The 16369-nt window shown below is 41.8% G+C and overlaps 2 protein-coding genes and 1 pseudogene across 4 annotated transcripts in view; 2 read left to right on the top strand and 1 right to left on the bottom strand.

Moving 5' to 3' along the window:
• ATAD2B (ATPase family AAA domain containing 2B) overlaps nucleotides 1-4925 on the bottom strand; it is a 109895-nt gene extending 104970 nt beyond the window's left edge. For 2 of the 3 annotated variants that reach the window (XM_033124811.1, XM_033124813.1), the window contains exon 1: nucleotides 4361-4925. In XM_033124811.1, the coding sequence (XP_032980702.1) occupies nucleotides 4361-4576 (216 nt within the window). In that variant the 5' untranslated portion in view covers nucleotides 4577-4925. The remainder of the gene's footprint in view (nucleotides 1-4360) is intronic. The other variant, XM_033124812.1, reaches the window with a different exon arrangement.
• Nucleotides 4926-7399: 2474 nt separating this feature from the next.
• LOC117032816 (40S ribosomal protein S18-like) lies at nucleotides 7400-7874 on the top strand (annotated as a pseudogene).
• A 5425-nt stretch (nucleotides 7875-13299) lies between these two features.
• UBXN2A (UBX domain protein 2A) overlaps nucleotides 13300-16369 on the top strand; it is a 31032-nt gene continuing 27962 nt past the window's right edge. Inside the window, exon 1 of the mRNA XM_033124893.1 lies at nucleotides 13300-13438. The gene's annotated coding sequence lies outside the window, so the exon portion shown is untranslated. The remainder of the gene's footprint in view (nucleotides 13439-16369) is intronic.

The raw sequence follows: 16369 nt of genomic DNA, 5'->3' as shown, positions 1-16369 counted from the left end.
CCTCTATTCTCAAAGTTTGATCATCATGATTTTCACAAAATAGACTGACTCATTAATATGCTGGTCATTCATTCATTTAACAGATATTTATTAAGCATCTTCTATGTGTCAGATGTTGCACCAGGCCCTGGGAATACAGCAGTTGGGGGAAAATAAGATAGAGTGCCTGTTCTCATGGAGCTTATAGCCTACTCTAATAGAAGACTCTAGGGGAGAAAAACTTTAACCAAAGGTACATATCCTACCTCCAGATAAAACTATTTTTAGGTAACAATCCAAAAATGAAAAAAAAAATCTAATATCAAAATATTTACAGTTCAAAAGCATCTGAAGTTTGTAAGCATATACTTACAGCATATACTCAAAGTATCTAAAAACTGATACAAATTACACCTTTAAACTTTAACATGGATCTTTTCTACTGTTTGATATAAGCCACATACAATATTTAACTCTCTAAAAATCTCTAGCTTATATTTAAATAAAATTAACACATTTTATGTATGGCTTTTTCCCTAACTTTGTACTTCCATAAAACTTTTTACCCAAAAATCCTAAATACTTTTTACTCAGTAACTCATTTTTCACAAAAATCCTCCCTCAGCTGGGAGGTATAACAGAAATATAAAATATTCCAAGTACAAGATCAAAACCCCAGTATCAAGAAATCAACTCAATAATGCACACAAATGAAACTTCATTGTGTATGTCCGAAATGAAATTTCAAATATACAATTCAAAATAATAGAGCACTTTTCTGAAGTGGATCCTTGAAGAGACAGGATCACTCTCTATTCGGGTGCTGAAACTGGTTGGGCTCGTTGGTTCTCATAACAAGTTGTAATCCTACCACCTGTCCAGCTGGTTTCCAGAGGTTATAGGTTTATCTATAATTATGTATTTAGGAGACATGAAATCAAGGACCTATCAAGGGATGGTTAAAAGGACTGCCAGGAAAAATGATTTAAGGAATTAATATCCTTCAATTCTACAGGTGTTGTTAGTTTCATCCACTACCTAAAAAACTGCAAGTTTGTATAGTATTCGGACTACAAAAATGGCCTATTTAAAGTTGCATTTTCAGTTGATTACCAGAGAGAATCCGATGAACTATACAATGCTTTGGTTCAAAATTCTGACAGGGGACACTGCTCACCACATTACTCAATATCACCTACATGGTACTGCCTGTCAATTTGATATAAGGAAAATCTTGCTCTGCTTTGAGGAACTTGTATTTTTCCCTACTCTTCTGAGTTATAAACATTATTACATTTCCCTCTCAGGCTTCCTTTCTATGTTTAACCTTCAACTTTGACCACTCTGCTTGCATGAGTATTGGAAATGAATAAGTACAGGGTGATAAAAAGAGCATATCAAAGAAGGACCCAGAGATTTTTTTTTAACAAAATTAAAATGAAGCAAGTTTACCTATAGTTATTGAACTTTGATCCTCTCAACTAACATGTGGATTCAGAAAGTCAATGATCATCTCCTAAAGCACAAAAAGCTAATGATAAAGCCAAAGTATCAGCAAAAAGGCCTAAGAGTACGAAAAAGAGTATAAAGATTTTTCGAATATATTCCAATCCTGCAACTATAAGTTTTTTTGTTGAGACTGAATCTTAGGTGGAGCTTATAAATGCTAATTACTGATGGTCAGATTAACTGACCTAAAAGAAGTCAAACTTTATACATGCTAAACAAACAAACAAAAAACAAGTATATAGGAGTAATTACAGCTAACTGCATAGCACAAGTCAACTTGACATTTAAAAAGTGTGGGCACAAGAAAATCATTCCAGTAACCTAGACAATATATCATATGTTTGTTTCTCCATCCTATACAAACTTGGGGAAAAGGCAAACTACAGGCACAGCTCGTGGTCCTATGGCTTTTTAGAGTAAATGAAATGTCTCTAAACACAGCAGATGAAATAAACTGAAGAGTCGGGGGGAAGGAGGATGAAAAAATCAGCATCAAGTATAAAGTGAAGAACATAACACAAAAGTAGAGAAGGGAATCTCAATTACTTATAATAAGGAATACATTTCTTCCTACAAAAATAAGGGTCTCTTAAATTAATAGCACAAGCAATCCTACTTCCCATCAAGTAAGTTATTACAGACAATAGCAAATGTCTAAGACTCCATAGACATGGAGGATGTCGTTTAAGTATGTACTACACCAGAAAGGGTGAACCAGGAGGAGTGCTAAATTTTTATAACATAAAACCAACTTGAGAGGAAGAGTTTACCAGACTCAAACAATCCATTTCAGAAATGTCCAGCAAAGATACAGCTCCATAAACTTAAAATATTCAGAATTATAACTTATCATCTTCTAAAGGGCCAATCACAGTTTAGGATTAGTAAATCTCTTTAATTTCTCAGAGAAAGCAATTAGATCACTCCATGATCTATCTACTACAGCCAGAATACAAATCTTCTAAAAACTGAAAAATATTTTTAAGTAAATCTTCTTTAGCCAGTTATTTATGGTTTTTTAAAACATTTTAAAAGAATCCTTGAAACAAAGTTTCACGAGCATCATTCTAGAAAGAGCTCTAATATCGTCCAGTCTTCTAGCAATTTAAAAGCTACCAAATGTTCATTTCTACATTAGATTATTGATTCCTTGCCTTTTAACATCTCCGTAACAGCTGCTTGACAAATTACCTCACCTTATTCCTCAGGGGGTAAGGACAGCAATGATATCTATGAATTCAAAAATGGGACCACGAACTGATCAGTGAAAGACAAGCTAATTGCTTCAGATGAATTAGACACTGCTCTAATAGACTAGGCATTCATAGCAGTACACAATTAAATGCTTACACTCTAAATATTTTATTTGTCCTTAAGTGTAGAGGACAGACCTTTCCTAAATTTACTATTATTTTAAAATAAATGTTAGCTTCTGAAAGTCAATAAGCTTATACATGTTTGGAATAATTTCTACAGAAAGTCTAGTTTTCAGATTACTCTGAATAGTTTGCACAACTTTCTGATTTAGCTTTATTTCAACCTAACAGATGTGTAAGCCCCAGAATAGATTATTAAGACAATTTTGAAAATATTTTCCAGATTTTTAGCAAAATAAAAGCCATATATATTTTCAAAGATATAATATACTTCAAAATAGTATAGTAAAATATGTCTGTTGTATTTGCCTCAGTTCACTGATTAGTGTCAGAATAGTATAAAATTCAGAGAAAAAGCACGCAAACCATAATCTTGTAGACCTTTATAGAAAATAAAATATTGCTTTTCTCCCATAATAAAAAATGGGTGTGGACTTAAAGGAACATTTTAAATGAGTAGCAATTTCCAGCCAAGTTACCCTTGCTTAGTCAGTTGCCTCTTTCTAGACAAAAACAACACTCTCCTGAATTGATAACCAATCTCATATACAAACTTATCAACTCCTTTAAAGTGATAAAACATATGTGCTAGTTAGGTTCACACTGTTATAAAATTTCAATCAGTTTTTTAAAAAAACTAAATCAACGGCCTTGTTCAAATTCACTTTAGAATAGTGTGACAATGGTGTTGTTAACTCACCTTTTATAAACCATTCCCATAACAAAAATGTTGGCATCCAAGAAACCATACAATTTGGAGGTGCTAGTGCCTTCCCACTATACAAAACATTCCACATGTTTCTTTCGACATGCCCCTTTTGTGACCTGAAAGCTCTACTAGAAAGCTCTATTAGGTCCCTACTAGAACCTTAGTGGGCTGGCTGGCTGATTCTCCAGCTGCAGGGTCATGTTTGATCTCTCCTGCCTGGAGAGGCGACAGCGTTAATTTTGTTTTCAAAGTTGGTGTCAGAGCAACTACAAACTTTTTTCAGCATCCCTGCCTGGCTGCCAACTGGAGCTCTCCGTTCACTTCCTCACAAACTTGAACCACCCCCAAACAGTTTGAGAGTGAGCTGGAGTTAGGCACAGGCAGGAGCTGACACACTTACAAGGGTTTGACACCGCAGAAAACTTTCACTTCTCCAGCCCTTCTACCCCGGGGACTCCCGCCCCTGGCTCTTTCTGCCCTAGACTTTCCCTCTGAGACAGGACAAGGACACGGAAAGCAGACCGTTCTAATGTCCTCGAAAAGACCCCCCAAAGCCCTCTCCCCCGGACTTGAAGTGCTGTTCTTTACACAAAAGAGACGGGCCAGCAAAGCTGTTGCGGCCCTACCTACCCCGGTGCCACCCTCCACCGCACCGGCAGACCCCCGTCTCCAGCCGCCCGAGCTGCAGGTCTCCAGTGGAGGCTTCCTGCCCCAACCCGGCCAGACAAAGCCCCAGCGGCCGGGCCGGCACTCGCAAACCTCCGGACTCGGGCCGCCGCGCTCTTACCCGGGCCTCATCCAGAGCGACGCCGGTGCCACCGCTTCCCCCGGCCTTGGCGGCGGGGCAGCTGGCAGCGCGGGTCTTGGAGGAGCGGGTCCGAGAGGAGATGAAATGGCTGCTGCCTCCGGTCGCCCCAGGCTCCGCTCCGGCCCCAGGCCCAGGCCCGGGCCCAGGCGACTTGGACCCGAGAAGGCGCAGAGAGCTCTTCCGGGTGTTCACCATGGTCCAGCCTGAAGGACGGGGTCCACGCCGCGCCCGGGAAAGCCGAGGAAGGCCGGCCCGCCGGCCGGACAGTCAGGGCCGGTGGAGCCGGGCCGGGATAGTCGAGCCCTCCCGGACTCTGCGGCGCTCAGACAAGGACAGGCGAGAGTAGGGCAGAGGAAGGGAAGTCGGCGTGAGAAGGCAGGTAGCGGGAGGCGGGAGCAATGCTCCTCGCCGACAGCTCAGACCTTCCGCCGGCTTCGCCCTCCTCAGCGGGAGCCGAGCGGAGCCGCCATTTCTGCCCCCTTTCTCTCTCGTTCTCGCTCTCTAGCTCCGTGCGTCAGGGTTCCAGCGCTGCAGGGCCGACGAGACCGCTTCCGGCCGCGGCCGCTGTGGGGCGCTGCAAGGCCGCCCAGCCCTTCCCTTGCCGGTTGCCCCCTCCTCTACCCCCGCCCCTCCAGTAGGCCCCGCCCAGCGGCGCGGCGTCTGCGCTTGGCGCCAGGGGGAAGAGACGCTCTGGGCTGAATCAGCTCTATGGTTTCCAGGTCTGGCCAGCCCTCTAAGAAGTGGGATATTAAATACCAGAATGGGCAAGGGACGAGCCCTAACACCCTGCCAGACCCGCCTACCCTAGCTGCCCCATCACCCCAAGTGGCCTGGATGGAACACTGAACGACTGGCGGGGGCGGGATGAAGGGGGACCGGTGAAGACGAGGGCGCGGTGAATCCCAGAGATGACCCAAGACAAGAGGCTGAACTTGAGTCGCACTTTTCATGTCTGCAAAAATGAGAGTGACAGCTGTGATAAAATAGATATCTGTGATAAATATATAAAAATAGATACCGTTTGCGGTATCTGGCACACGGTAAGCTTAAGAAAATAACGCTAGAACTCTGCATCTTTAAACAAAGCAAGGCAGGGTCGTTTTCTATAACCTTAGCCAGATAGAAGGAGGAGTCACAAAGAATGAATTCTTCCTAGTAAGAGCCTCCTTTATCACTGCCGCCCCCGCCCGCGCAAGAATTAAGAATACAAAAAGCTGAACACAAAGATTTAAAATTTGTGATTTAACTTTAAAAGAAAAAGATTAAGGCGCACAATACGAAAAGCTCTGCCGTAAAAATAAGACTTTTGTTCATTTCAAAAATTCTCGGTACATTACAGATGTACCCTACTGTTTATTGGGCAGAAGTTCTTCCTGTTTGTTACACTAACGAAAATTGAAGACTTGAGAAAAGCCCTGTAAAAATCGCCAAGCTGCATCAAAATTAGAGCATTCTGTCCACCCAAGCTCCCAATCCTTCAACAAAACTGTGTATACCACATAGTTTTTCTGTTTGGGAAACAGTATGGATTCCAGGAAAGCAGACAAATCCCTCTTACACTAATGTGCATACCACACCCTCCCCAGGATACTCCCCACCACTTAAAATCAGCCTCTTATGGTGTGTAGACCTCATAATGGAACTAGACCTGAATTTTCTTGCATCAGTTAGCTATGAGATCATTGAACAGAATGAATAGTTTCATTTCCTGCAGGGAGAGGCTGGTGTGTAAGGTGCGTAAATGAGCATACAAAGGCTTTGTGTGCTTTCCTCCTTTGCTTTGTCTCTGTGTTCGTTTTTGGTTTTTTTGTTTTGTTTTGTTTTGTTTTGTTTTTGTAGTCAACTTGAGAAAGCCAAGTTATGATTTGGGTTACTACATAACCTACACCATTTATTAACAACAAATGTTTGCTCTGTACCCAACTGGTGTTAAGTACTCTGCCAGGCCAGGAAAGAGGGAGGTGTTTTTTTTTTAAAACAACAACATAGTTCTGGCCCTCAAAAAGCTCACAGACAAGAAGGGACTGAAGGAGACAGGCAAGGAACCAGTAAGCTGCAACGTGATGTTTTAAGAAAGAATGAGGTAGAGACCTCTAATCAAACAGGGATGTTAGCCTCTGAGAGGTAATGACTACTGAGATTCATCTTGAACCACAAAATGAAGGAAACATTATGGACAAAAGAAAGGAAGGCTTGGAAAAGATAGGAAAGGGTTGCTTGTTTTCCACTGTGTGACCTGGAGAAAATAACGCAAAAGTTAATAAAGGCTGTGTGGGGACAGAGCCCCAAAAATCAGTTTCCAGGCTCTCGGCCTCACATAGAAAGGTGCTGGCTCAGGTAGTAAATGGCCATCGACTGTGATCAAATGGCCATCAGCTGTGGCTAGTTGTCCGTCAGCTGTAACCAGTGAGCCATTAGCCATGAATATAACTGCCATGGCTAGGCTAGCAGAAAAATGGGGGCTAGCAAGGAGATGGTGGCTGAGCCTGCAAGTGGAGCAGTGAGGGTTGAGAATTGTGTGGCTCCTGTTTCCTGTGTCTCCAACCCAGCCACCAGCGAGAATATAGTGGTGTGACTCCCCTACTTATGGCTCCGTGGGTGTTCCTTTTTGGCCTCACCATGTCCTGCGTTCTTATGTGGGGAGCGGGACCAGAGACCCCGCAGGCCGCCCTGCACGACACATGGCGAAGTCGGCAGGATCCCCTGCACGACAAATGGCGCAGCGAGCACGGTCCCCTGCATGACAGGCTGTCTTTAAACTTTACTTAAAACTACATGAGGGGCGACTGATTGGCTCAGTTGGTTAGAGCACAGTGCTCATAACACCAAGGTCGCCGGTTCGATTCCTACATGGGCCAGTGAGCTGTACCCTCCACAACTAGATTGAAAACAATGACTTGACTTGGAGCTGATGGGTTCTAGAAAAACACACTGTTCCCCAATATTCCCCAATAAAAAAATGAAAACTACATGATCTCTTCCACAGGAAGCCTACACATGACCACTGGCTCTGCTGCTATGTCTCTAGTGATCCCTGAGAAGTTCCAGCACATTTTCCAAGTGCTCAACACCAATATCGATGGGTGGCAGAAAACAGCCTTTGCCATCACTGTAATTAAGGGTTACTGTAATTAAAGGTGTGGGGCAAAGATATGCTTCTGTGTTGTTGAGGAGAGCAGATATCAACCTCACAAAGAGGGCAGGAGAGCTCACTGAGTGTGAGGTGGAACATGAGATCACCATTATGCAGAATCCACGCCAGTACAAGTACCTAGACTGGTTCTTGAACAGACAGAAGGACATGAAGGGCGGAAAATACAACCAGGTCCTGGCCAATGGTCTGGACAACAAGCTCCATAATGACCTGGGGCGACTGAAGAGAATTCGGGCCCACAGAGGGCTGCACCACTTCTGGGGACTTCGTGTTCGAGGCCAGCACACCAAGATCACCAGCCACTAAGGCCACACTGTGGGTGTGTCCAAGAAGACATAGATCTGTCTTTTAATAAATAGATTATACACCTAAAGAAACAAACAAACAAACAAAAAACACAACTACATGAGCTGGCAAGATACCAAGGAATAGTTAGACCGAAAACTGTCACATCAAGAACCCAGATCAGCAAGTAAAGATAATTGGGGTGAAGGACAGCCTTTTCAATAAGTGATGCTGAGAAAACTGGATATCCACATGCAAAAGGATGAAGTTGAACCCTTATCTTACACCACATACAAAAATTAACTCCAAATGGATCAAACACCTAATGTAAAAGCTAAAACTATAAAATGCTTAGCAGAAAACATAAGGGAAATCTTCGTAACACTGGACTTGGAAATAGTTTCTCAACTACGACATCAAAAGCAAAGGAAAAAAAGAAAAAATAGAGAAATTGGATTTCATCAAAATTTAAAACTTTTGCATATCAAAGGACACTGCCAACAGAGTGAAAAAAACAATGCACAGAATAGAAAATACTTGCAAATCACATATCTAATAAGAACACATTTTAAAAACCTTCTACAACACAAAGACCCTATTTAAAAATGGGCAAAGGACTTAATTAGATATTTCTCCAAAGAAAACATACAAATGATCAATAAACACATGAAAAGATGCTCAACATCGCCAGTCACTATGGAAATTCAAATCAAAACCACAATGAGCTACCACTTCATACCCATTAGGATGGCCATTATAAAAATACAAACAAAAAACAGAAAATAACAAGTATTGTGTTAAGGATATAGATTGGGACCATTGTGCATTGCTAATTGGAAGGTAAATTGGGGAACTCATTGTGAAAAACAGTTTGGCATTTCTTCAAAAAGTTAAAGAAATACCATAGAATCTAGCAATTCCATGTCTAGATATATACTCAAAAGAATTGAAAGCAGCAAATTAATCACATACTGTACACCAATGTTCACTGCAGCATTATTCACAATTGCCAAAATGTGGAAACAATCCAAATATCCATCAACAGATGGATAAACAAAATGTAGTATACACAAACAGTGGAATATTATTCAGCATAAAGAATAAAATTCTGATGCTGCTACAACAAGGATGAACCTTGAGAACATTATGCTAAGTGAAATAAGCCCAACACAAAAGGACAAATGTTGTATGATTGCACTTATATGAGGTATCTAGAAGAGGGCAACTTCATAGAGATAGAAAGTAGAATAGAGATTACCAGAGGCTGGGGGGAGGGGAAATGTATTTGGGAGTTATTGTTTAAATGGGTAGAGTTTCTGTCTGAGGTAATGAAAAAGTCTTGGAAATAGATAATGGTGATGGTTACCAAACATTGTGAATGTACTTAATGCTACTGAATTATATACTTAAAAACGGTAAAAAAATAAGAAAACCAAAAATATCTACAGTATTTGGAGTAGTGTATTATTGTTGCAGAAGTCAACAAATCAGCAGAACAGCATACGTACAGATTCCAAACACCGGGCCCAGAAATAGTCTTCCGAGTTGACGGGGGTTGGGTATGTGAGGTAGCATTACAAATCTGTGAGAAAAGAAGGGACTTTTTGATAAATAGTCTTGGGACCAAGGGCTTTATGTGTTAAATATCTGTTAGATAAGTATACCTAGATCTAAGTTCAAGATGACAACTTGTTTTTCTTGATAGGGAGAACAGAAGGGCATTAAAATATATCAGAGTATAGTTAAGCAGGTTAGAATGGAAGGTTAAATAAAGATGAACTATTACCCCTTCCCAGATCCCCAATTAAAAGATCAATAAGAAACCAATAACAGTATTTGTACTTTTTTTTAAATCAATCAATGTAATACACCACATTACTAGAATGAAGGGAAAAGACCACATAATCATCTCAATTGACACAAAGCATTTGACAAAATCCAACAACCTTTCGTGATTAAAAAAACTCAAACTGAAAATAGAACGGAGTCTCTTCAACATGATAAAGGACAACTAACGTACTCAATAGTCAAAGATTGAAAGCTTTCCCATTAAGAGTATAAGTGTAAGGGTGAAACTCGGGAAATGAATAACTTAGAGTTAGTTCAGTCACCTCATAGCTTGCTATTCAGCTGTCTTCTCTTTGTTTTTCCCTTTCACTGCTTGATTTAATGCCTCTGCGTGGTTCCCTTTCTTAAGACTATACATACTTTATTGATCTAATTAATCAGCAGAGCACGAACCTGGAAAGAACAATTTCTCAATTCTCAGGCGCCCAGACACCGGGATCCATGGTTGCAACTCCCCTGCAGCTTTTGCTGATGACGCATGACACACTCCAGCCACAGCTACTGAGTTCAAGATAACCTTATGAAGCAAGACAGGGCCATGGGAGGCTATTTCTCAGACCAGGCCCTGGGAGGCAATTTCTCAACTGTCAGTCCTGAAACTTACATGACCAACTCCCACTTTTCTTTGTTCTTTCCCCACCTACCTGTCTGACTATAAAACCTCTTGATTATTCTGTTTGGGGAAGGTGGGTTTTTTCCTGGGCATTAGTCTGCCATCTTCTCTAGCTGCTGGCATCTAGAATAAAGTACGCTTTTCTCCTCACCAACCCTTGTCACTCAAGTTTGGGCCCTGGGGAACAACCAGCACTGGACCTGAGTCCGGTAACACAAGGAATCCCACTTTTGCCATTTCTATTCAACATTATCCTGGAAGTTCTAGCCAGAGCAATTAGGCAAGAAAAAATAAAAGGCATCCAAATCAGATAGAAAGAAGTAAAACTATCTCTATTCACAGATGACGAAAAAGAGGTGATATAATAAACTACAAATTCCTAACTGTGCAAGTCATGGTGGGTAGTCACACCCCAGGCCTATAACTTCTTTAGTGAAAGGTTTTTAAGCAAGTCCTGTGCATTGTTCTTGTGTATCTAGGTTAACACACTTTTGAAATGCCAGAAGTAATACCCCTGGAAGGTGTAACCAGCCTCAAGAGAGCACATAATCTTGTTACCTGTAATCAAGTCCCTACCTTGCTTTCTCCCACCTTTCTATAATCTTCCTTAAGCTCCTTCCTTAATTTCATGTATAAAAGAAGCTGTAAGCTGCCATTCTGCAGAGAATTTGAGATCTTGCTTCCCAGCAATTGTCATCAGTTTGGCTCGAATAAACTCTTATAAAAATTCCCTACTGGTTTGGACATTTCTTACGTTGACAACATAATCTTATATGGACACAATACTACAGAATCTATTTAGAAACACACAACTATTAGAGCTGATAAAGAAATTCAACAAAAATCAACACACAAAACTCAGAGGTCTTTCTATATGCTAATGATGAAAAATCTAAAAAGGAGATTAAGAAAGCAATTTCTATAACAACAGCATCAAAAAGAATAAAATACTTAGGAATAAATTTAACTAAGGAGATATAAGATTTATACACTGAAAACTATAAAACACTGCTGAAAGAAACTGAAGAAGACGTAGATGGAAAGACACCCATAACATGAATTGAAAAACTTGACATTGTTAACATGTTGATATTCCTTGGATTGATCTATCTATTCAATGCAATCCCTAGCAAAAGTCCAATGGCGTTTTTTTCCCCCCTTAAACAGAAATGGAAGAGCTGATCTAATTGCAAGGGACCTGGAATAACCAAAACAATCTTGAAAAAGAACAAAGTTGGAGTTCTCACACTTTCTGATTTCAAAACCTATTACAAAGCTATAGTAATCAAAACAACGTGGTATTGGCATAAGGATAGATCTTTAAATAAATGGAATAGAATTTTGAGTCCAGAAATAAATCAATATATCTATGGTCAATTGATTTTTGACAAGGGAAGAATTTTCTCTTTATCAAATGGTGCTGGGGGAGAGAGAGAGAGAGAGAGAGAGAGAGAGAGAGAGAGAGAGAGAGAGAGAGAGAGAGAGAAGAAGAAGAAGAAGAAGAGGAGGAGGAGGAGGAGGAGGAGGAGAAGGAGGAGGAGGAGGAGAAGGAACAGGAGGAGGAGGAGGAGGAAAAAGAGAAGGAGAAGGAGAAGGAGAAGGAGAAGAAAAAGAAGAAGGAGAAGAAGAAGAAACTTCATATAAGGGCCAAAGAAAAGTCTCTTTGTCAAAAGGAATCAAAGTAACTTCTTACCACCAGCTTCAACAGACATGATATCAGGATAACTGGTTTGACAGTAGAACTCACCACAGGATCCTGGAATCTCTGAAAAGAAGATGAGTTCAAAAGACTCACAAGGTGCCTTTATCTGGGGTGGGGATGGCAAGGGCCTATAGGTGAGGCCCAATCTCAGTTTGAATCCTGTCACTAAAAACTGTCAAATAAAAAACAAATCCAGATTTAGGCAAATGATTCCTTTTTTTGAAAAGATTATTGGGGAAGAGACTACTATATTGCAATAACGGAGGAGGGCAATTACCATGGGGAGAATGTTCAACTGTCAAAAAAAACAAACAAACGAAAAAACCCTAGGTTTAGGTAGAGAGACTTTATTGGAAGAGATTATTCCAAGAAGAGAGAAAGGGACAATTGCAATGCTGGGGTAGTGGTGGTGAGCGTGTGACGATTGCTGTGGGGGAACTCTGACCATACACAAGATCTCCAAGTGTCTACAAGTTCAGTTGGGCTTTTCTTTTATGGAGAACAGGGAACAAAGGCTACAGAGAACTGGCTTTGGGGAAGTGGGATGAACCGGTGGAGGTGGCAGTGATCACACTGCAGATCAGAGAATGTTTTACACGGAAGTCAGCCTTTTTTCAGGAACGTTAGATAAGGAGGGGTTGTGTGCTGGCCCAGGTTGAGTGTGGGTCAAAGTTTTTAGGGCGCTGGAAGGAGAGAAGCTTAACAAAAGTTTGCTCAAGTCAAGCTAGCCGGTGTTTTGTCCACATTGGTTAGTGAGTACAACTAGGCAGCTAATCATGAGGCAAAAAGGATGAGAGTTTGAAGGGTCTGTGTCTGACCTTGTAATAGGTAAACAAGGGGGCGTCTGTGAATCACATCTAAATCACGTGGGGAATGTGGTTCCGTGCTGTAAACCCTTTCAGGAACACAAAAGGGTGGGGGAATTTCTTTAATTGTTTCCCAGAATCACAGGGTTCAGGTTGAAGTTCAATGTTGTCAGCATGCAGGGGAATCCTTCCACCGATTCAGAGTGTGAAGAGGTACAGCGATAAGTAGACGCTGGGTTCTCAGGTGAGCCTACACCTAGGTCCAGGCATTTTCCGCGCGGGGTGAAGAGGTACCCAGCAGCGATACCCGCGGCAGGAAGGAGGCGGCCGCCAGGAGTGCGGTAACGCCAAGGCAGGACCCGAGGGCCGCCTCCAGCCCCGCCCCCGCGCGCCTCCGGGCCCCTGCGCGCGCTCTCGGGTCCGCGCCGAGCTGGCTTAGGCGCGCGCCCGGCGCCTGGCTGTGGTCACCAAGGGAGGCGGTCCCAGCAACGCGGCCCGCGAGCCTGAGAGGGTCTTTTGGGGACAACAGTGCTCCAGATCTGACGAGCTCCAGCCCGGCGGCGGCAGCGCCCGCGGCCTCTGAGCGAATTGAGGACGAGGCCGCGAGGGGACAGCGCGTCTCGGTCCCCTCCAGCAGCCACGCCCGGAGGTGAGTTTCCTAGTGCGGCGCCGCTTTCGGCCGGGTGAGAGGCTGGGCGGTCCGCTCGCCGCCGGGCTTGCTCCGGCGTTTCCCCGGCGGGGCGGGGCGGTGGGAATCGTTGGCTCCGGCCGTGCCGCCGCGCTGGTCTTTGTCTCGGTGAGCCCGGCTTCCGGAGGGTTTTGGACCCGTGTCTGCGACCCGGGAAGGACGCCGACGGGCGGCGGCGGGGCGAGATTCCTGCCCATCCCGGAGCGCGGATCTCGGCCTGCTGACTGCTTGCTTCCTGAGTGCAAGCTCTGAGGAAGCACATCGGTTGGTTTTCTCGTTCCGAAGACGCTCAGAAACTTCGAGTTATGTGTTGTGAAAATGTCCCGATTTACAAAGGCGATCGCTGCAAAAGCACAGTACAGAAATATAAGGCATGTCTGTTTTGGGTGGACATTTGTTAGTTAAGTTCATTACCAGTCTCCTACAACACACTTTATCTTCCAGTTTTGGTGTTCGCTGTTTTCATATTTAATTTCTTTTTTTTCTATGTGTCCGTTTTTCTTTTTACTCGCAGTTTATTGTTTGTCAGCAATAATGAACGTTATTGTGGTATTCAGGGTTGGTTCCTTCGTGCGTAATTTGAGATCATTGAAAATAAGGATAGGAAACTAACAGTATTGATGTCAATGTGGAACTAACTGTACAGTATGACATTGTGTAAGCGACGTGAAAATCAACTTCCTTATTTCATAGTCATAGCTCAAGTGTGTTTTGGGAATGTTTATAAGTTTTTAAATTATAGGTTAGTTTTAATGGGAAAAACTCTTTAAAAGTTGATACTGTGTTTTGATTTAAGTCGAGTTGATTTAAAAGGCAATTAAATTCAATGACTATTGAGCACCTATGTAAAACACTAAAGTTAGTGCCAGGAGCTGGTGGGATCCAAAAATGAGTAAGAATTGTGTGCAGGATGGAGTAATTAAGCACACAAATTACAAAGATACAAGACAGAATATAGTATTAATAGAAACTACTACTTATTGGGCACTGACTCCTAGCGCTGCACTGTGGTAAATACTTTACATGCATACTGTAATTACTTAATATTTAATGTTAAGTTATCATTCAAAATTTTTTAGTGCCTGCTGTGTGCTGAGTGCTAACAATATGATGGTGACCAATATAGATTTTGCCTTTAAGGACTTTACAATTGTCACTGGGGGAAACAGATATTAAACAAATCATCACACAAATAAATGCCAATCAACCTACATAGTAGCTAAAACGGAAGAATATAGAGTGTTGTGAGAACATGTAAGGGGTTGGCAGTTAGGGGACACTTATCGCAGCTGGGAAATCAGTTAAGGTTTTCCTAGGAAGGTCACCTTCAAGATGAGATAACATGGGGTAAGTAGAAATAGGTGGAGGTGAATCCCAAAGGAGGGAAGAAAGGTCCAGGCAAAAATAGGTTCCACAAAGGCTATGGAAGATCCCAGAACTGAAAGGTCAAAGCAGTTGGATTGAGTGTAGAAAAGAAAAGGGAGCTGTAGTTAGGGCCAGAGAGATGCTGTGGAGGCACTTTAGGAAATGTTAACATTATGCTACGTGAAATGAGTCAGTCGGAGAAAGACAAATGCCATATGATCTCACTTATATGTGTACTCTAAAGAAAAGAATAAATGAGCAAAGTAAACAGAAGTAGTCTCAGAGGTACAGAGGAAAAACTGATGGTTGCTCGATGGGAGGGGTCAGGGATAAGGGAGAAGGGGAAGGGATTAGACAGCACAAATTGGTAACTACAATATTGCCATAGGGATATGAAAGACAGTTTGGGGAATGGAATCAATAGAATTGTAAAGATTTTGTAGGATATCAGATGGGCACATGTCTTATTAGGGAGACCACTTCAGGGACGGTATAGATGCTTGACCACTGCACGGTACACCTGAAGCTGAAGTTGAATAATATCGTGTTAACTATAATTTAATATATATAGTCAGAGGATACGGAGTATAGCATAGGGAATAGAGTCAATGGAATTGTAATAGATATATATGATGTCAGAGGGGCAATAGATTGGGGGGGTTATCACTTTGTGAGGGGTGAAAGGTCTGACTATTGCATTGTTTTGTACACCTGAAACTAATTAAAAAAAAAAGAAAGAAATGTTAAGGATTTGCGACCTTTTTTTTTCTTTTTTTAATCTTTTATAGAGAAATTTTCAAACCACTCAAATGTAGAATGAGATAATAGTACAATGAACACGATTGTAATATTATCTAAAGGATTTGAACCTTATTCAAAGAGCAATGAAAGGTCTTTGAAGGGTTTTAAGCAGGGAAGTCCCACAATCAAATTTGTACCTTAATCAAAAAGGTCACCACCCTGACTTTTGTGTGGAAACCAGATTGGAGGGGGACTAGAGATGATAGTTGTGGCTGTGAAGATAGGGCAAATTCTAAGGACACAAAACTGATCTTTCCTTGCTGTTAGTAAATCTATATTCGTATCTTTTGGAGGAATCGTGGAAGTTTTCAAAAGGTGATTGTATTTGAGATGAGTTTTGCAAGGTAGGTAACATTTCAGTATAGAACCCTGGAATGAGAATGTCTTGGTGTCAAAGGATGGCTGACTCAGTGATCTTGACAATCTCTGTGGAAGTTTCACCTTTCCCCTGGGATTTTCTCATCTAAATTACCGATCATTATATGGTCCTTGGGAGCCTATAACTTATGCATTAACTTTTTTCTAGAAGACACAAATGTGTGTTCTTTATTACTGTGATTATAGTTAAGATAAGCTAAAACTTTATTACTTAATAGTCAACTAGAATTTATAAAATATACAAATGAACTGTGTTTTAAAGTGTTTGATTCTGATGCTACCGTAGTTTGCACTTGGAGGCCTAATCGGATTTCACAGAAGATCTAAATGAAAGGAACTCCACATGGA

This window comes from Rhinolophus ferrumequinum, chromosome 13, assembly GCF_004115265.2.
Source record: "Rhinolophus ferrumequinum isolate MPI-CBG mRhiFer1 chromosome 13, mRhiFer1_v1.p, whole genome shotgun sequence".
Taxonomy (NCBI): Eukaryota; Metazoa; Chordata; class Mammalia; order Chiroptera; family Rhinolophidae; genus Rhinolophus; species Rhinolophus ferrumequinum.
This window is presented reverse-complemented; position numbering and strand designations above follow the sequence as displayed.